Source organism: Panthera tigris, chromosome D2 (genome assembly GCF_018350195.1).
Source record: "Panthera tigris isolate Pti1 chromosome D2, P.tigris_Pti1_mat1.1, whole genome shotgun sequence".
Classification (NCBI taxonomy): Eukaryota; Metazoa; Chordata; class Mammalia; order Carnivora; family Felidae; genus Panthera; species Panthera tigris.
This window is the reverse complement of record NC_056670.1, coordinates 55,729,828-55,749,973: the sequence shown is the minus strand read 5'-3', so window position 1 is coordinate 55,749,973 and position 20,146 is coordinate 55,729,828. Positions and strand designations below refer to the sequence as shown.

The 20,146-nt window shown below is 52.6% G+C and overlaps 1 protein-coding gene across 1 annotated transcript in view; it reads left to right on the top strand.

Annotated features, from left to right (window-relative positions):
• Positions 1-17,919, top strand: part of RRP12 (ribosomal RNA processing 12 homolog) — a 30,069-nt gene extending 12,150 nt beyond the window's left edge. Inside the window, exons 13-34 of the mRNA XM_007080130.3 lie at positions 19-133; positions 2,357-2,499; positions 2,736-2,857; positions 3,749-3,813; positions 3,903-4,065; positions 4,505-4,659; positions 4,923-4,990; positions 5,554-5,647; positions 6,234-6,392; positions 6,528-6,608; positions 6,827-6,932; positions 7,124-7,231; positions 7,734-7,891; positions 9,476-9,567; positions 9,756-9,917; positions 10,055-10,230; positions 10,463-10,597; positions 13,313-13,362; positions 14,821-14,893; positions 16,624-16,691; positions 16,987-17,069; positions 17,406-17,919. Coding sequence (XP_007080192.2) covers positions 19-133; positions 2,357-2,499; positions 2,736-2,857; positions 3,749-3,813; positions 3,903-4,065; positions 4,505-4,659; positions 4,923-4,990; positions 5,554-5,647; positions 6,234-6,392; positions 6,528-6,608; positions 6,827-6,932; positions 7,124-7,231; positions 7,734-7,891; positions 9,476-9,567; positions 9,756-9,917; positions 10,055-10,230; positions 10,463-10,597; positions 13,313-13,362; positions 14,821-14,893; positions 16,624-16,691; positions 16,987-17,069; positions 17,406-17,508 — 2,479 coding nt within the window. The 3' untranslated portion in view covers positions 17,509-17,919. The remainder of the gene's footprint in view (positions 1-18; positions 134-2,356; positions 2,500-2,735; positions 2,858-3,748; positions 3,814-3,902; positions 4,066-4,504; positions 4,660-4,922; positions 4,991-5,553; positions 5,648-6,233; positions 6,393-6,527; positions 6,609-6,826; positions 6,933-7,123; positions 7,232-7,733; positions 7,892-9,475; positions 9,568-9,755; positions 9,918-10,054; positions 10,231-10,462; positions 10,598-13,312; positions 13,363-14,820; positions 14,894-16,623; positions 16,692-16,986; positions 17,070-17,405) is intronic.
• Positions 17,920-20,146: the final 2,227 nt, after the last annotated feature.

Here is a 20,146-nt window from a genome sequence, read left to right as displayed (position 1 = left end):
TGCCTGCTCCCTTGGCAGGGCTGTGGAGGAAGGCCTGACGTACAAATTCCACGCGGCATGGAGCTCTGTCTTGCAGCTGCTGTGTGTCTTCTTCCAGGCGTGTGGGAGGCAGGCCCATCCTGTGATGAAGAAGGTGAGCTGGGGAGCCGCTGGGACCAGGACACGAGGTGGTGACTGGGCTGTCGGACTGTGGGCTCCCAGAGAGGTCCTGTGTCTAGTACCTCTGCACTTTACCCCACTTTACACTCCCCATGGCGCCCACAGCAGGTGCCTAGTACTGTGTCTTCAGGAAGGTGACCGAGCCAACATGGGGGAAACAGGGGTAGGACCTCCCCCAGCCTCCTGTCAGGAGCTGCTCACTAGTGCTGGTTTGAGTGGATGGCTTTGAGGAGGGAACCAGTATGACTCTCTCACCCCTACCCACTATCTTTTTGTTTTTAATTCTCTAAATTTTCTTTTTTTTTTTTTTTTTTTTTTTTTTTTTTTTTTTTTTTCAACGTTTTTTATTTATTTTTGGGACAGAGAGAGACAGAGCATGAACGGGGGAGGGGCAGAGAGAGAGAGGGAGACACAGAATCGGAAACAGGCTCCAGGCTCCGAGCCATCAGCCCAGAGCCTGATGCGGGGCTCGAACTCACAGACCGCGAGATCGTGACCTGGCTGAAGTCGGACGCTTAACCGACTGCGCCACCCAGGCGCCCCAAATTCTCTAAATTTTCTATTACAAGGATTATAGTGTTTTAAGCAGCCTTAGGTCCCAGAGAGGTTATTACAGCCCAGAGTAAACCACTTAAGGATAAGGGATTTCCCCAGGGATCCTCTCCAGCTCCAGGAGAGGGTAGGGGCCTCAGGTCAGGCCCCAGGCTCCTTAGCAGCATCTCCCAGCCTCATGGGGCCTGCACTGACTCCCACCATTGCTGGTTGGAAGAAAGGAGCCACCCTGGGATGGCAGGGGCTTCCTCAAGAAGCCTGGCTCCTGATAGATCAGGTTGGCAAACATGACTTTCTACAAGTGAGGCCCTGGGGGGCTCTGGGGGGCCATAGGGCACAGCTCTGTCTTGAAGAGCAACCACCCCTCAGCGTCTGCTAATTTGCACAATTGTCACATGTGGGTCGTTCTTTTTGCCTTTGCCAGAGTTTCCATTTTTCTTTCTTTTTTATTCTTTTAAAAAATTTTTTTAATGTTTATTTTTAATTTTTTTTAATGTTTATTTTAGACAGAGAGAGAGAGACAGAGTACGAGCAGGGTAGAGGCAGAGAGAGAGGGAGACACAGAGTCTGAAGCAGGTTCCAGTCTCCAAGCTGTCTGCACAGAGCCTGTTGCAGGGCTTGAACTCATGAACCATGAGATCGTGACCTGAGCCAAAGTCGGACGCTTAACCAACTGACCCACCCAGGCACCCCTATTTTATTTTATTTTTTGAGAGTAAGAAAGAGAGAGACAGAGCATGAGTGGGGTAGAGCAAAGAGAGGAGACACAGAATCTGAAGTAGGCTCCAGGCTCTGAGCTGACAGCAGAGCCTGACATGGAGCTTGAACCCACGGACCATGACATCATGACCTGAGCTGAAGTCAGACACTTAACCAACTGAGCCACCCAGGCGCCCCCCCGCCCCCACTTAAAAAAAATTTTTTTTTGATGTTTACCATTTTTCAAGATAAACTGGAAGTCTACATTTGTACATGAAATCTGATTTTTATATGTTACTAACAAATACAGAATATTTTTTTTTTGAAAGAGCATGTGCAAGCAGGGGAATGGCAGAGAGAGAGAGAGAGAGAGAGAGAGAGAGAGAGAGAGAGAGAGAGAGAGAATCCCAAGCAGGCCCCAAACTGTCAGTGTAGAGCCTGATGCAGAGGTCAGACTCATGAACTGTGAGATCCTGACCTGAGCTGAAACCAAGAGTCAGACACTTAACCAACTGAGCCACCCAGGCACCCCAGAATTTTTTTTTTTTTATTTTAATTTTAGAGAGAGAGCCAGTGGGGGAGAGGAGCAGGGGGCGAGAGACAGAGAGTCTTAAGCACCTCTGTGCTCAGTTCAGAGCACAACATGGGGCTCGATACCACGAACCTGGGATCATGACCTGAGCCGAAATTAAGAGCCGGATGCTTAACTAACAGAGCCACCCAGGCGCCCCAAGAATACAGAATATTTTAAAATCTTGGGGTTTGGGGAGAGGTCAGACTTCTCAACAGGTTAAATTTGGTTGTTGGTTTGTGATCTCTGACCTAGAGCTTAACCTGGGCCCATGCTCCCGACCTCATCCTCTTAGAGACTTTGGCCCAGACTGAACTATGGGTGTCTGTTCTGTCAGCATGCCTTGATGTATATTCTCTCGTCTTTTGGCTCCAGTGCCTCCAGTCCCTGTGTGACCTGCGCCTCTCCCCCCACTTCCCTCACACGGCAGCTCTGGATCAGGCAGTGGGGGCTGCAGTGGCCAGCATGGGACCCGAGGTGGTTTTAGAGGCTGTGCCTTTGGAAATTGATGGCTCTGAGTAAGTGTGATCCTGTCTGGCTTTCTGTGGGGCCCTGGGGTATTCAGCCAGCTCATTCTTCTCTAGCAGGGTGTTCACTCTCGGGGGTGAAGTCTGTGTGTATCACTTGGGGGTCAGCCAGAGAGGCCACGGCAGGGCTTGGGCTGCTCCTTGGCTCAGCAGGTGACATGCTGCTGGGCATGCTGCCCTCTAGGATGTCACCTTCTCCTCACTGGCCCTTTTCTATGTCCTCCCAGAGAGAATCTAGATTTCCCGAGGAGCTGGCTGCTGCCTGTCATCCGGGACCACGTCCAGGAAACACGACTTGGTTTCTTCACCACCTATTTCCTGCCCCTGGCTACCACCCTGAAGAGCAAAGGTATGGGCCCCACCTCAGTCCTAGAGCCTTGGCTGGAAGGAGCCAGGAAGGGCTCCTTGTCCAGCACCCCCAGCCCTGGGACACTGGGCAGCATCCCTCTGCCAAGCAGGTGGCCAGCCAGTGCTTGAGGGCCTGCCTAAGGAGGCTGTCCCTCGCTTTGCTTTGAGGCCTGGCCAGGCATGTTCCCTGTGGCAGGCTCACAATGGCTCCTTCTCTTGCTAAGGAAATAATTAGAGAAGTGCATGCCGATTTATATATATGCAGGGCTGTTCCTAGTAGAAATCTGACACAACGTATGTGTCCCTCAGCAGGGTTCTGGTGAATTTAGTCCCACTATGGGCCATGGCACGGTCTTTGTGAGAAAAGGGAAACCTTGTGTGGGAACGGGCATGTTTAGTAGATGGTGAGTTGAACAGATTAGATTCAGATCTCCGCTTAGCCACGCTATGGCTGGGTGACTTTGGGCAAGTTGATTTAATTCTTCTGGGTTTGCTCCTCATGAGTAAAATCAGGGCGATAATTGCCACATGCAGATTAAATAAAAAAGTCACATACATACCTATTCTACAGCCTACCGCTTAGAAACCTTGTCAAGGTAAACCGGGTTTCAGAACATATATATATATGTAGTACAGTCCTGTTTATTATGCTTTTAAAAGCATGTATGTGTTTAAAGAAATATAAAAAAGTCAGAAGAAGTGATGACTATCCCTGGGGGAGTAAGATTATCAGGAGACATCCATTTCCTATTTTATGGTATTTCAATTTGTGGGGAGGGAGGAATCACCCAGATTCGTGTTTTCATTATTGGACTTTTGCTTTTGATAAAAATGAGGCCTGCTGGCCCAAAGGGTGCCCAAGGTCCCACTGTGTCCTTGTGTCACACTGCAGCAATGGACCTGGCCCAGGCAGGCAGGACGGTGGAGTCCAAGATCTATGATACGCTCCAGTGGCAGGTGAGGGGTCAGCCAGGGGGATGAGGGTTGGATGGTGCAGGGGCCTGAGTTGCTGGGCGTCACTGTCCTTTACCATCCCCCCTCCCCAGATCTGGACCCTCTTGCCTGGGTTCTGCACAAGGCCTACGGACGTGGCCGCCTCCTTCAAAGGGCTGGCGCGGACATTGGGCACGGCCATCAGTGAGCGCCCAGACCTGAGGGTCACTGTGTGCCAGGCCCTGCGCACCCTCATCACCAAGGGCTGTGAGGGGGGTATGTATGGGCTCTGGGGTTTGGGGCTAGTAGGGGAATGGTTGCAATGGCCCGGGTCCCCTGGCCTCCTCTACCCCACTGCCTGAGCCATAGCGAATCCTCTGCAAGGACCTGGGGGTTCTGCTGGGGACCCAAAGAGTTAGTAACACGCTGAAAGCTGTCCCTTTTCCTTCTACTGCCACTGTGCTGACATCTGCTGGGTGTTGTCCAGTTGGCGTTAAGGGCTTTAGTGGGTAGCTGGCTCTTGGCTGACGCACAGGACAGAGGAGCTATGGAGGAACATAGAGCATGGTGGGACCTTTTGTCCTGGAGAATCCCCAAATCCGTAGGTCCTGTCACGGGTCCTCCAAAAGGATGCCTCTAGGCTGTAGCCTCAGCAGCCCCTTTGGGGCAGACTTGACTCCTGCTACTTGCATGCAAACTTTGGTCCTCCTGCCAGAGGCTGACCGTGCGGAGGTGAGCCGTTTTGCCAAGAACTTTCTGCCAATCCTCTTCAACCTGTATGGGCAGCCTGTGGCAGCCGGGGACACCCCAGCCCCTCGCCGGGCCGTGTTGGAAACTGTGAAAACGTACCTCACCATTACAGACCCTCAGGTGAGCTGGTGGAGGAGAGGGAGGAGCTGTCGGGTGAGTGAGGGCTGGGATGGGGGTGGTGAAAGGGCCTCACCCACAGGGCTCGCTTGGGCCTCTGCCACCTTCGAGACAGGCCACCAGATACCAGCGGTGGCTGGGTCAAGGCTTCTGAGTGGAGGGGGGCAGGGTTGGAGAAGAGAAGAGAATGCAGTTCTGTGACCTGCTCCTGCTCTTTATTTCTCTCTTCACCCCCTGCCTCCTCTTCATCCCCTTGGGGGTGCCAGTTGGTGAACAGCTTCCTGGAAAAAGCCAGTGAGAAGGTGCTGGACTCTGCTAGCTCTGACTTCACCAGGTAAAATGCCCCACTTGAGTTGAGGCAGCCCAGGGAGCCAGAGGGTATGTCTAGCAGAAGCCCTGTAGATTCTCTCTGGAATTATTTAGGAAAGTCTTGAGTTATTGAATGTCCCAGCTCTACCGTGAGACCTATCTGGCTCCTCCTTCCTGAAGGAGCAGTATAGCCTCCTAGGGAAGGATAAGGACCCTGGTGACACATTGCCCAGGTTCAAATCCCAGCTCCACTGCTTAGAAGCTAAGTGACCTTGGACAGATTACTTACCTACTCCGTGCCCTCTGTGTCCTCATCTGCGAATTGACCATGATAATAGTACCTCCAACAGTGTTGCCGTGAGGACTGAAGACTTTAAGACACATAAAGCACCTGGAACAGCATCTGGTACCTTACGGGTGCTGATTCGGTGCGAGCTGTGGTGATTGCTCACGGGCTCCTTCAGGACCCCTTTTCGTCCTCACTCTGACTTCTCCCACCTCCTCTGCTCCCAGTAGGTGTAAGACACTGATAGTCTGTGCCCTTCTCCAGCCCTTCTAAACCCATCCTTCGTCTCTTGCCCTGAGCAGATTGTCTGTCTTGGACCTGGTTGTGGCCTTGGCTCCTCACGCGGAGGAAGCTGCCATCAGCAAGCTGTACTCTACCATCCGGCCCTACCTAGAGGTGAGACGTGCAGGCTGGAGTTGCACATGACCACACTTGGGGGAAGCGGGGGCTCTTTGGAAAGGCAGGACCCGTCTTCTCGTCTGGACCATGCAGGCAGATACAGAAGTCCAGGGCAGGGCCACCTCAGCTCAGGAGAGGTGTCCTAGGGGGAATAACAGCTCCTTTGCAATAGCAAGGAGTTAGGGCAAGAAGGGGAGAAGAGAGCGCTGCAGCTGGAAAGGCGAGTGGGCACACGGGCCTTGGTACATTCTGGGCACTGCAAGTTCTCCCTGCTGGATGAGCATTACTTGAGGCCAGTGAGTGGAACGGATTGGAGAGCTGGGGTGGCTTCTGTCCTTGCAGCGTCCTCTGCCTGACCCACAGCCTCTCACCGTCCATGCTCAGCCAGCCCTCTCCTCAGACCTCTTGAGCTCCAGAGGTGGGCTCAGGTTCTGAATTTCCCCAGTGCTGGTCACAGTTAATGGTGGCTGCTCTGTGACTGTAGTTGCACAGTGGCATGTATATGTGTGTGTGTGGACGGGGTGGGTCGGGACCCCCAACCTCCCTTGCTCACCCATCCCTGACCACCATAACACCCTCCCAGAGCAAGGCCCATGGGATACAGAAGAAGGCCTACCGAGTGCTGGAGGAGGTGTGTGCGAGCCCCCAGGGCCCTGGGGCCCGCTTCGTGGAGAGCCACCTGGACGATCTGAAGAAGACCCTGCTGGACTCGCTGCGGAGCACTACCTCGCCTGCCAAGAGGGTGAGGCCTCCAGGGCAGCCGCGCTCTGCCCACAGGACGATGGGCGACACCAGGAGAGGACCACCTTAGAGAGGGGTCTTTGGGGGCACAGGTGGGATTGAGGGGTCCTGACTTTTGTTCCCCCCTGCCCCGCAGCCCCGTTTAAAGTGCCTCATACATATCGTGAAGAAACTCTCAGCTGAGCATGAGGAGTTCATCGCTGCCCTTGTCCCGGAGGTGAGGGGTGCAGGAGGGGTGTGTGTGTTTTGAGGAGTTCCTTGGAGTTGGCTTCTGAAGACCTGTCAAGATCAGGGGAGAACAGTATTGGGGTTGGGGTGGCCTCAGTTCTCCGCCTGTGAGCTTGGGTGCCCCCCCTGCCCCTTTCTGCTTCAGGCCACCAACCAAGCCCATGGTGGCCGGCTCCAGAGCGCATGCTCAAGGGGTTGTCTGGGCAGGTGATCCTGTGTACCAAGGAGGTGTCGGTGGGTGCTCGGAAGAATGCTTTTGCTCTGCTGGTGGAGATGGGCCATGCTTTCCTCCGATTTGGCCCAAACAAAGAAGGTAAGGCGTGGATGACCCAGGGCCGGGATGGGTACTTGGCTCACGGGCCTCTGGGAGGCACCCCTCCAAACCACTGGCTGCGGACCTGGGCAGGCTGCTCCTCTCTGGCCAGAATCCCTTCCCTGAGGGGCCCGGCATGCAGCATGCAGAGTGCTCTGCCCGGATGTGATTATCCTTATCTCGCCTTCCAGAGGCCCTGCAACGCTACCTCGTCCTGGTGTACCCTGGCCTCGTGGGCGCTGTGACCATGGTCAGTTGCAGCATCCTGGCCCTGACCCACCTCCTGTTTGAGTTTAAAGGTGAATGCTGCTTCCTTGAAGGCCTGGGGAACCCTTGGGGTAGGAGGATGCCCAGAAGGTCAGGACAGGGTCACTACCAGAATGGGAGAGCTACCACCTTCCTTCCTCGGGGGAGGGAAGAAGAACCAAAAGCAAGCCTGGCTGCCTCTTGTCTCCTCCGCTGCCCGTGTCATCTTCCCTGCCCACCTGCATGCCACTGTCAGGGTGGATCGGAGGAGCTCGAGTCTCATGCCCAGGTGTCAGTCCTGGTTCCGCCTCTTACCAACCGTGCCAGACCTTGAGCAAGTTTATGAACCTTTTAGAACTTCCATTTCTTATCTCTAAAGTGGGGGAGAAAAACTACCTTCTCACAGGATGGCTATACTCTAGGGAGAGTGACTAGGACCGTGCTGGACACACAGAAGTCCCACAGATGTTAGCTCCTCTGCATGTGACCGGGCAGGGGTGTTGCGTCTGGATGGGGTTTTGGGTGTCTCTGACGGTGGCCCTTTGGTGACCCCAGGTCTCATGGGAACCAACACAGTAGAGCAGCTGCTGGAGAATGTGTGCCTGCTCCTGGCTTCCCGTACCCGTGATGTGGTCAAATCGGCGCTGGGCTTCATCAAGGTGGCGGTAGTTGTCATGGATGTGGCACACCTGGCCAAGCATGTGCAGCTGGTGGTAAGTGGCCCCCTGGCCCCGGCGGGTGGCAACATGGCCTCTGGCCTGCCAGCATGGACCCATGAGCACTGAGGCCAGCAGGTTCCAAACATTTGTCTAGCTGTACGCTGTCTTGTCTCACAGAAGGTCATGCAGGAGCTCTGGAAAGGACCGGTAGGGTGATGCCCACCCGGTGGGGGTGAAGAAGGTGCATGGTGCCCAGGCTGCCTCTTGTGACCCCTCTTCCCCTCCACAGAAGCAAGGGCTCTGCGGGGCAAGGGTCTGTGGGCAGGGCCACCCTTTGTTTTACAGATGGAGAAACTGAGGCCAGAGATTTCCCCAGGTCACAGTGTTGGTGAGAGTGGTCCTGGGACCAGAACCCAAAGCTCAGGACTGACCCTCGGGGCTCTCCCCCAGCAGGGCCACATCTTGCTTTCTTTTTCACCTCTTGCATTTTGACCTTCTGGGTTTGAGGAAGCTCCTCTGGACACCCCTGCTGGGCTGCAGAAGGGCCTGAAGAGCCCTCAGCTGGGCACAGGGTGTGTCGCCTGCTGGGTCTGTCCTCCAGACTGTCTGCCCGCTACCTCCACCGTATCGGTTTTTCACTTCAGCTGGGTTGGGTCACATCAGACTTCTGGGTTCCTCTTGCCTTTTGTCTTCGTATCTGGGCTTGGGTCAAGGTCACTTGCCTGTGCCCTCCCCTGCCTGCAGCCCAGCTGGGGACCAAAGATCCAAAGATGAGAAGCGATAGAGGAGTAGTCTGTCCTAGGGTTCCAAGAATTGATAAGAGCCTTCCTTTCCTTTCCTTTCCTTTCCTTTTTTTTTTTTTTTTTTTTTTAATATTTATTTATTTTGGGAGAGGGAGAGAGAGAATCCCAACCAGGTTCTGTGCTGTCAGGGCAGAGGCCAAAGAAGGGCTTGATCCCACGAACCACAAGACAAGACCTGAGCTGAAATCAAGAGTCAGAGGCTTAACCTTAGACTGAGCCTCCCAGACACCTTTATAAAGGCCTTTTAAAGGATCGATGGGGCCCTGCGCCTCCAGCCCCATCTAGAGACACTGCAGATAGTGAGATCTGCCACCCACACATAGGCCCCAGCCAGGCCCGATGAAGGTGTGAGAATAGTCTGGCCCGAGACCAATGCAGGGCTCAAGAGAAACCTGGTGGTGTTAGGACAAAGTATGGGCCATGGAATTAGATAGACCTGGACCTGGAGCTGGGCCGACTGCTGCCTCTGACCATGTAGCAGCCACTTAACTCTCTGTGCCTCAGTTTCTTCATCTGTAAGAAATGATGATAGTGTCTGCCTCATGGGGTTTTAAGGGTTAAGTGAGGTAATGCAGGTTAGGTGCCTGCCACTTTCAGAAGTCTCTAAAGCTGTAACCTTGGTAGGATGGTTGTGGATTGTCATGAAGGAGGGTTTAGGGGAAAGGTGGAGAGCTGCCCAGGTTGTGGAAACATGATTGGACCAAGGGGTGGCTGGGCTGCTCTGACCCTCACCCCTTAGCTGGGCCTTGTGGGTCCTGTGTACCTGGTCTGTACCGTAGTGAGAGGGCAGACAGGGTGGAGGGCACCCCCGAAACCTTGGTGCTCTGCCCGCCAGATGGAAGCCATTGGGAAGCTCTCGGACGACATGCGGCGGCACTTCCGCATGAAGCTTCGGAACCTGTTCACCAAGTTCATCCGCAAGTTTGGGTCTGTGCTCTGGATTGAGGGGGAGCAGGGGAGGAGTTGAGGGGCTTCCCATCCTAGCAGAGAGCCTGCAGAGAAGGAGCTGGGCTGGGGGACTGAGTCCCTTTCCTGTGGCTGGAAGGGCTGTGGCTGAACCCTCCTCTGGGTAGCACTCCCTGGCCAGTGCGCCTCACCAGCCCCTCATCCCTCAGGTTTGAGCTGGTAAAGGGGCTGCTGCCCGAGGAGTACCACAAAGTCCTGGTAAACATTCGGAAAGCCGAGGCCCGAGCCAAGAGGCACCGTGCTCTGAACCAGGCTGCTGTGGAAGAGGAGGAGGAGGAAGGAGAGGAACCTGCCCAGGGCAAGGGTGACAGGTGAGGCCTGTGGTGGGGTCCTGGGGGTCCCAGGTCCTGGGGACCTGGTCTCCCTCGACCTGCAGCCTGCCCGGATCATGCCCAGATACGCCTGCCTCTCCTGGGAACACCCTGACTTGGGACTTCTCTGCACTTAGTATCGAGGAGATTTTGGCCGACTCGGAGGATGAGGATGCTGAGGAGGAGGAGGAAAGGGGCCAGGCCAAGGAGCGCCGGAAGCTGGCCCGACAGAGAAGCCAGGCGTGGCTGAAGGAGGGTGGCGGGGATGAGCCCCTCAACTTCCTGGACCCTAAGGTGGCCCAGCGAGTCCTAGGTAGGCAAAAAGTGGCTGGCACATGAGTCGAGAAAATACGCTTGCCTTGCCAAGGTCAGGGGTTAGGGTGATTTCCACAGAGCCCACTGGGCACCTCTCACCGCCATGTGTGCACATCAGTGCGCTGCAGACACCCATCTGGGGCACAGACCTGGGCTTGTTGGTTTGGATGGGGCTGTGGGTGGGTTAGTCTGGCCTTCCGCCTCCTCACTGCTCGACTCTGCCACACCAGCTACCCAGCCTGGGCCCGGCCGGGGCAAGAAGAAGGACCACGGCTTCAAGGTGAGTGCCGATGGCCGCCTGATCATCCGGGAGGAGGAGGACGATGCTGCCACGACCAAGATGGAGGAAGAGGAAGGCACTAAAGGTGGGACCACCATCCATTCTAGGGGCACAGCTGCTTCTGGAGTGGGCAGTGTTGCACTCACTCGGTCGTTCATTCACTCATTTGTTTATTTGCTCATTCATTCCGTGACCACTGGTTGGGGAAGTGTAGATAAATACAGATAACGAGGGGCTTGTATCTAAGACAACTTCCTCAAACATTTTGAATTTCTCAAACTTTTTTGACCACATTGAGAAAGCTGTACATTGCAATCTAGCCACCTATACGATACATACATAATTCAAACAGAACTTTCAAAACGCTGTACTTCCTCTTGACTGTGTGTGATGCACTTTTTTGGCCACTGTTCTGTATCTTTCCTTCTCCCTCTTCTCCTTTTCTTTTTTTTTTCTTTCTTTCTTTTTTTTTTTTTTTTTGCAATATAAACTTCACTGAGACCATGAAGCTCATTTAGAGGTAGAGCCAGACTTAAGAGGTTTAGGGGTGGCAGCCCCCTTCCTGACTGCATGATCTCCTGTTGTCCAGGAGCCACTCTGGTGTGAAGTCTCCGAGTCCTGTTTAATTTTTCCTGCTTCCTCTCCCCCGTGTCATCTGTTAGATCAAAAAGCTTCAGTCTTTAAAATTGATCTGCCTTCCTCTTTTTTTTTTTTTTTTTTTTTTTTTTGGTTCCCACTGCCATGATCCTTGGGCCCTTGACTCACTACAACCTCCTAACCAATATTCTCACTGCATCCCCTGCACCCAGCTTACCGGCTGTGTGACTGTGGACAATTATTAACCTCTCTGTGCCTTAATTTCCTCACGCCAAATGGGCTTAATACCAATACCTACTTCAGATGGTTGTAGATGAAATGGGTAGCCAGAACAGTCAAGTACATGCTTGGTGTAACGGTGACTACACTGTTTCCTGATCTGGTCACACCACTGTCCCCTCTCGCCACTTTGTACTTTCCAGGCTCTTGCTCCCTTCTTGGCCCGTATGTCCTTGGTACTGAGAACACCTCTCCCCCTCTTTCTGCCTCTCCACTTTTTTTTTTTTCCTTAACGTTTATTTATTTTTGAAAGAGCACAAGTGGGGGAGGGGCAGAGAGAGAGAGGGAGACACAGAATCCGAAAGACTCCAGGCTCTGAGCTGTCAGCACAGAGCTCAACGTGGGGCTTGAACTCATGAACTGTGAGATCACAATCTGAGCCGAAGTCAGATACTTAACCAACTAAGCCACCCAGGCACCCCATCTGCCTCTCTGCTCTTAAGGATCCAGCCCAAGTGTTTTTATGTGGCCTTTCCTTGGCCCCCAGCTTTCCGGCCCTGTCCCCCAGCGCTCCCAGCAAGCTTGGCCACTGCCCAGGCTGCGGCTCTTAGTCCCATGTTGTCTCGTGGCATTATTTACTAGTTGATTGACTTCGCTTGAGTTTGTCTTCCCTCCAACTGGTTTGTTTCGTACTTTTAAAAATACGTATACCGATAGCTTTTTAAAGAAATTGTGGTGGGGGCGCCTAGGTGGCTCAGTTGGTTAAGCGTCCGACTTCGGCTCAGGTCGTGATCTCACAGTTCATGAGTTCGAGCCCCGCGTTGGGCTCTGTCCTGACAGCTCAGAGCCTGGAGCCTGTTTCCGATTCAGTGTCTCCCTCTCTCTCTGCTCCTCCCTGCTCACACACTGTCTCTCTCTCTCAAAAATAAATAAAGATTAAAAAAAATTTTTAAAAATAAAAAAATAAATTGTGGTGCAAAGTACACATAATGTAAAACTTACCACATTAACCACCTTTAAGCCTGCAGTGGACTAGTGGTAAGTACGTTTACATTGTTGTACAGCCAACCTCCGGAACTCTTTTCGCCTCTTAAACTGAAAGTCTCTACCTGTTAAAAGACAACTGTTGCCCCCACCCCAGACCCTGACAACCATCATTCCAGAATCTGTCTGTAATAATTTGAATTTGAATATGCATCTAGGTACCTCACGTAAATGAAATGATTTCAGTATTTGTCTGTGACTAGCATGTTTTACTCAGCATAATATCTGCAAGATTCACCCATGTTGTAGCGTGTCTCAGAATTCCCTTTGTCTACGCAAGCACTTTGCCCATTTTTTTATTGAGATGTTTCTTTTGTGTTGTTGAGTTTGTGGGTGGTCTTTACGTAGTCTGCTAGTCTGTGTAATCCTTTATCTGTATGGTTTGAAAAACCATTCTCTCATGCATTCTGTAGAGTACATTTTCAGTCCGTTGATGTGTCCCCTGATGCACAGAAGTTTTAAAATTTTGAGATAGTCTTTTTGATCTATTTTTATTTTGGTTGCCTGTGCATTTTCTTGATTCGTACTTCTTTGGCTCATCCCCACACAGAGCTCAGCATGTATAGCGAAAAAACAAAAAGGATTCTCAAGTAGGAAAATGAGGCTGTCCTCTTGGCCAAGCAGAATGTATGTGGGGCTGGGGCGCGCGTGACTCCCCAGGAAAACCAGGGCTTTCTTAGGGTCTTAAAAAAAGCTGTATTTGTCTCAGGAGTAGGAATACGACTTCCCTGAGGGGCTGTTGTCCCTGGGGCCTGGGATGGGAAAGATAAAGTTGCAGTCAGTGTTCAGGGGTCTTGTCTCCCACAGAAAGATGCAAGTTTTCTGGAGTTGTCAGCTCCGTCAGCCTGCTGAGCCAGGGGGAGGCAAGGTGAAATTTGCGTGGGCTTTGGGAAGTCAGGGGTGCTCCCTATGTGCTCACAGGACTTTCTTTTGGTTCCAGGGGAGGATGAAGAGATGGCTGACCTGATGGAAGATACGGGTGTCAGGAGTGTGAGTACTTCCTCTGATGGGGGTGCTGGGCCCTCAGGGCAAAGCCTTGGGCTGACAGCTCTCAGCCATCTCTCCCCCGCCCACCTCCCACCCACCCCCGCCTGCCCTGCTTCCTGAATGCACAGGAGCGCCTTGAAGCTGTGCATAACAGATGGTCCAGAGGATGTGGTGTGCATGTACAGGGCACAATGTGATGGCCGACTGCTCTGTGGGGCGTAGGAGGGGGCCCAAGGCACCTGATGCTTCCGTGTTGGTGGAGTTGTCCAGCTGAAGGAAGAGAGACAGAGCCCTGTGTGTCTCTGCCGAGGGCGTGTGCTGGGCAGGCTGCAAAGGCAACAGCTGGCCTATGTGTTCCAAGGGCAGGTTCCTGCAGGGAGCCGTTGAGGAGTGCCAAGGGGCCCGTGCATCATCTCACCTAATCGTCACAAGAGACGGAACTCTATCCCCATTTCCAGAGGAGGCTTATCCTGCCCAAGTTCACAGGGGTTTTTAAATGCAGATGGGATTTAAACCATGGCCTTCCAGCCTCCTGAGCCCAAGAATTTAACCTTGGTATCTCCCAGGTGGAGTGCAGCTTCTCACCTGCCCCACCTGAACCAGCAGGGTGATGTGGGCCCAACCCCTCACCGTCCTTCCCAAGCCTAGTGAACAGCACTTCTGAGGGCGTCTAGGAGCAACGTCTTTCCTCTGCGTCCTCTCGGGGCCTGGCCAGCCCATCCAGCCTTCCTGGGTGTCCCCATTGGAGGACAGCTGCATAGGCGGGGATACAAAATTAGCAGTGCAGATGCAGGTACTGGGGTCCCATTTCGGCGTCAGCCTAACCTTTCAAACTCAGCTCCTCACCTGTGAATCTTGTGGAATTACTGGGTTGGCTTGATGAGATTGGACACGGCAAGTGCACAAGTATAGTTCCTGATGATCTTTCCCCCAGTTACTGCTTTCGTGAATGTCCTATTCACAAATGCCCTATCCCTGGCCAAATGCCCATCTTCCCACCAGGGCCAAAGAGGTACCCGGTTATCAGAGCATTGCACCCACGTAGAATTCCTGGGTGAAAATCAGACATAAAAGATCAGATAGTTATGGGGTCAGAGGGTAGCCGGGGGTCTGAGAGGCCTCTGATGCAGGAAGCCTCCTCTGAGTAGGAGCGTTGCACCAGCTAAGCTGAGGTCGGGGTTCCCAGACAGGTACTTGTTGCCCTGGGACAGGAGTTCTGTGTGAAGCAGGCAGATGAGATTGTGGTCACAGCCTGGGCTGGAACTTACTTCTGCACAGCCTAGTTGTGTGATCTTGGATAGTTCTTTACCCTCTCTCAGCCTTGGTGTTCCCATCTGAAAGTGGGGGATTGAGTGCTTGGCAGAGGACCTTTCCTGCTAGCATAGTTTGCAGTTGCTTTTACTATGAACATTAATGATGATCGTGTACCCTTGTTAATGAATTTTGTGCACCACGTTATAGAAGAAACATCAGAAGCTCAAGCATCAGAAAGAGGCTGACGATGAGGAGCTGGAGATGCCCCCTCAGTACCAAGGTGAGACTTCCACTCTTCCCTCTTGGGACACTGTGTTCCCTGTCCCCTGCATTAGACAGGGCAGTGGCAGGCAGAACCACAAGTTTGCATGGCATGGCCCGATTGTAGTGAAGTCAGCACCAACAAAGATTGGCTGATCTGTCTCCCAAGACTGGTGTGGGGGCTGAGAATGTTTGGGATGAAGAAGAGTCTGGGGGGATCTGTGCATGGAACCCCCAGCCCTTCTAGGGAGCCCCTGAGCCCCATCTCTGTCCCACCCACTTAGGCCTTCCGTGAGGCTTGCAGCCCACCCCTTGTTTTCCTGGGAGGTGTCTGTCTCTCTTGTCCAGCCCTGAGTCAGGCAAGGTTTGGGAGATCACTTCAGCCTGTGTTGAGGGTGGCAGCTGGGAGGGTCAGTGATGGGTCTGCCCGGGGGATTCCCCTATACATTTGTCTCTGGTCCCCTAAGCTGTTCCTTTTCCTGCAGCAGCTGCTAAAGACACCAGTGTGGCTGCCAAATGCCAGGGGAGGCCTCTGTTACTCACCTCTGCCTCCTTCCCCTGAGGGCAGCCCCTGTAGCAGAACCCCTGCTATATATCTGGAGGTACAGGGGCTCCTGTAGAAAGTCCCCAATCCCAGGGGCTCCTGGGCGGCTCAGTCGGTTAAACATCCGACTCTTGATTTCAGCTCAGGTCGTGATCCCAGGGTCGTGGGATCGAGCCCTGTATCAGGCTCCGTGCTGAGTGTGGAGCCTGCTTGAGATTCTCTCTCCCTCTGCCCCTCTCCCCTGCTCACACGTCGTATGCACGCGTACTCTCAAAAATTAAAAAAAAAAGAAGCACGGTCTCCATTCCCAGCAGCAGGTATGTTCTCAGAGCCTTAAGGCATCCTAACCCAGCTGGAGAGCTTCACGGCTCCCCACTCTGTGGCCCCACGGGCCAGGGCCTAGTTTACCTGCTCTGCTTTGAGGTGGTGTGGTGCAAAACCAGATGATGTGGAGGAGGCCTGGGTTCAAGACTGCCGGCTCTTAGCTCTGTGGCTAACTTGGCCCAGTCCTGCTGCTTCTCTGAGGTTCTAGTTTCTCATCTGTAAAAAAAAAAAAAAAAAGTGTTATTCATCTGGCTCATCTAAAAAGAGTCCTCCTGAGTCATCCGTGAGTGTATTGAAATCCGGACCGGAAATAACAAGTGACCTTGGAAGCACCTGGATTTCTGTAACCACAGTTTTCGTGTCTGTACAATGGGACAGGAGCTGCCTTTCTTTCCCAGTGTTGTTGTGAAGCCTGAATGAGATCAAGCCCGAAGTACCTCATTTTATAGACAAACTTAAAAGATCCAGAAATTAAGAGACTTGCTGAGGTTAGAGCTGGTAGTGGTAAATCAGGGAGTCGAACCTGGGTCTGTCTGACTTCAAAGCCTGTGTTCTTTTCTCCTAGGACAAACGGAACAGATTTAGCTTTGGAGACTGGGGTGGTTCATGTTAGTGGAGAAGGTGTATGTCCTCAGAGGTCATTGGTAGGTCTGTGTGGCTTCAGGTCAGCCTGAGGAGCCCACTGGTCTTAACTGTTAAGCCACTAGACAGTCCCTTCTTGAGGAAGGTCTTTGTCCTTGGTTGGTAGGGGACAGAGCCATTGCTAGCCTTGATTTCTCTGCTCCCTGGAGGCTCTGTAAAGACAAGGTACCCACTGCCTTCTCCCAGGAGGAAACTGCCCTGGCTTTGCCTGATTCATGGTCTCTGTGTTCCCCCTCTAGCCGGAGGCTCTGGTATCCATCGCCCTGTGGCCAAGAAGGCTATACCTGGGGCCGAATACAAGGCCAAGGTAAGAGCCATGGGTAGGGACAGAGCCTCTGGGAAAGGATGAGGGTAGCTGTGCCCATCACCCTTCTGGAGATCCACCTTTGTGGAGCCAGACTCAGGCCACACCGAGGGGCACACTGAGGTCTTGTTAGCATTTAAAGTCCATGCCTTTGTTGGTTGGCATTCCTGAACTACAGGAGCCCTTTGGTGCCACCAGGGCACAGAGTGAAGGGGAGGACATGGGGTCTGTTAAGTCAGGGGCAGGGAGGAAGGGGAACCCTGTACTCCTAGTTGACTCTCTCTCTCTGGCTGAGCAGAAAGCAAAGGGTGACGTGAAGAAGAAAGGTCGGCTCGACCCCTACGCCTACATCCCCCTCAACAGAACCAAGCTCAACCGAAGGTACAGTATTGTGTGGGGTCTGGCTGGGGCAGTGGGGGTGGGGAGCTCAGTGCTCCAAAGAGGGGAGGGCCTTATTCTCAGTAAACTCTCAACTTAATTGCTCCAGTGTCTTCCAGGTTTTTTTTATTTTTGCTTTCTAATGTGCACCTTCATGTAGTTGGTGCCCACATGCGTTATTGACTTGAACTGCTCTTGTAAGTAGGACAGCACCTGTGCCCAGGCAGCACCCTTTCTCCCCAGTTCCCGCTAATGCTGGGGGAGCCATTGGTCAGCATTATGGGAAGAGAGACCACCTGTCTTCAGGGAGATGTGACCCTCTGTTCCTTGTTCCTGCAGGAAGAAGGTGAAGCTGCAGGGCCAGTTCAAAGGCCTGGTGAAAGCTGCCCAGCGAGGGTCCCAGGTGGGACACAAACTCCGCAGAAAGGATCATCGGCCCTAAAGCCTCGAGGCCCCCAGAGCTGCCCTGGGACCCAGCGTAAGGTCTCTCTGCAGCTTCCAAGCTGCTTTGACATCAGTTCCAGATACTGAAGGTTCTGGCAGAGCCTGGACTCGGAATGACTTGCTGGACAGGGCTTGGCTTCCAGAGAGGCACCCAGGATTTTGGAAGCTCCAAATAGGAGCCGCCCTTTAGAGATGTCCCTAAGGCCTGGAGATGGGAATGTGGCCTCGCTGCTTGTGAATCGGCCAATGAGGCAGCTGTGCTTTCTGCCCAGAGCAGCCATGCGCACCAGAGCAGACGGTTTCCTGTTTCTTCTAGCCGCTTATAGCCACATGGCACTTAGCCTGGCTGTGGTCTGGGTGTGGAAGATTTGCTGTGATCGGATGTAGAATAAACATGGACTGCCATGCATTTTCCCTAGAAACACTGTGTTTTATCACCTGCCCCTCCATGGACAAGAACTGTGTCCAGTTACTGGCAGCAGTGGCTTGACCTCTTCTTTTCCAGTCCCAGCATCCAGTCTAAGGCATAGCAGGTAGCCCTAGGTCAGGCCTTAGAACTTGCCCACCTATGTCAGGAGGTTTCCCTGACTTCACTTACTGTCTCAGTCAGAAAGTGACATTTGGAGGGGCAGGAGGGGCAGTGAATGCTCTGGGGCTGGTCTGTAGAGACAGAATAGGAAGGAAGCAGAGGCTGCCCCAGGTTGCCCGTAGGCACAGGTTTCCTCGGCAGCTTTGTTCGTTGATTCACTGAAGTTCATTGGTTCACTGAGCCACTCTGAGTGCCGAGTGCAGCCTGGTCACCCACCTCCCTGATCATCACATCCTGTTTTTCCCAGACAAATAGACAAGCTGTGGAAAGAGCAGCATGATTCTCACCATCCAGCTTTGTTGGTCTGGAGCATTGCTCCTGAGGTCACTTTATCGGCCATGGTACCCCTGTGTGTGCTTTCCCAACAGGCATCAAGAAGCAAGGAACCCCAGGGCTAGTCCCCCATCCCCAGTAGGAAGAATTGTCCCCTGGCATTTGATCCATAGTTTTTCTCATCTCAAATTCTCCCCATTTGACATGAGACACCCCCCCCCCTCCAGCACACATGCTCAATAGTTTCCATTCTAGTTTCATGCCCTTGGCTCTGATAATGCTCCCAGGAGGCCCTGTGCACAGTTCCGTTCATCCTCCAAGGGAGCTCTAGTCTTGACTTGATCCATTGACCCCCAAATTCGAGCATTTCCTCCCACTGAATCTGGAACGAAGAAGTGGAGAGGAACCACACTTCACCCAGAGGTGGCGCTCTTTACATGCCTTGTTCACAAAGTCTGGGCTTGGAGAGCCAGGAAGGTGGTCTAACCTTAATCCCCATGGTTACTCTTATGGACAAATCAGGCCTATCCTAGCCCTTTCCTATTTCCTTTCTCAGGAAATTAGCCACATGCAGTAGGACACTCCATGAAGTAGGAGGAGCCGGTTGTGCTTACTATAGTATGCTTTCCAAGGACTTCTGTTTTCTTCCAAAGGTAGAGCTAGGGCAGGTGACCCAGAAAGACTGGTCTTGGTGATGTGGTGAATTCCATACTCTTTTGGAAGTAGACTTCGGATGCACATTACCTCGAAGCAGAGGCAAGAATTGATCTGTCCCAGAGACCTAAGGTGCTGGAAACATTTGTTGTGAAAGTCAGTGCTGCTTTTGTCCCCACAGTGGGGGTGATGAAGGAGAATCAGGAGTATTTATCAATGCAAGGCTCATTCAATTTCAGGACCACTAGAAAATCTGAGGGTCTCCACCAAGGTCCAGATGCACTACTTTAATTTTATTACGCTTTTGGCAGGTCAGAATCAGACTTATTCCAGCTTTCTTTTCTGGGGTCCACCTTCGATTCCTTCTCAGAAATGGGAGACAGAGCATGCCCTGCCTGGCCGCACTGAAACAGCCACCCTGGTGTTGGCTGAGGACGTGGGCAGTGTTGGGGATCTACAAAGGCGGTCCATTCATGGCCCCCATCCTGACGCCTCTGCACACAGGTGGGTCCGATCACACCAACCTCACCCCTTCCTGGGAAGTGCAGCTTCCTGGGATCGAGGCAGCTGGCCTGATGGTGGCTGTCATCTTACCTCCACTGTCTCATTTGCAAGCCCACCTCAGTCCACATGCTTCATCCTGTTTTCCGGCGTCGTTTGCAACATGTGAGAAAATTACCTCCGGTGTCCAAGTAGTCTCTGTTTTCTCTCTTCATTGTTGCTTACGTTCCATCACAGGGTAACTTAGGAAATTAGAAGGTATTCTCTACTTCACTATAAAAGTACTAAAGAATCACAGAGCATTTGGGAAAAAAAACCCAGACAAATAAAAGCAAGAGCTAGACTCCTTCCACCAAATTCTCACTGTTAATCTTTGCACGTCTGACTCTGAAACAACACAGATTTGAATTGCATGGGTCCACTTACACATGGGTTGTTTTTGATAACTACAGCACAGTACTATAAATGTATTTTCTCTTCCTCATGATGTTATGAATGGTATTTCCTCTAGCCTTATTGTAAGAACACAGTATATAATATATATACCAAATATGTGTTATCGGTAAGGCTTCTGGGCAACAGTAGGCTATTAGTAGTTGAGTTTTGAGGGAGTCAAAAG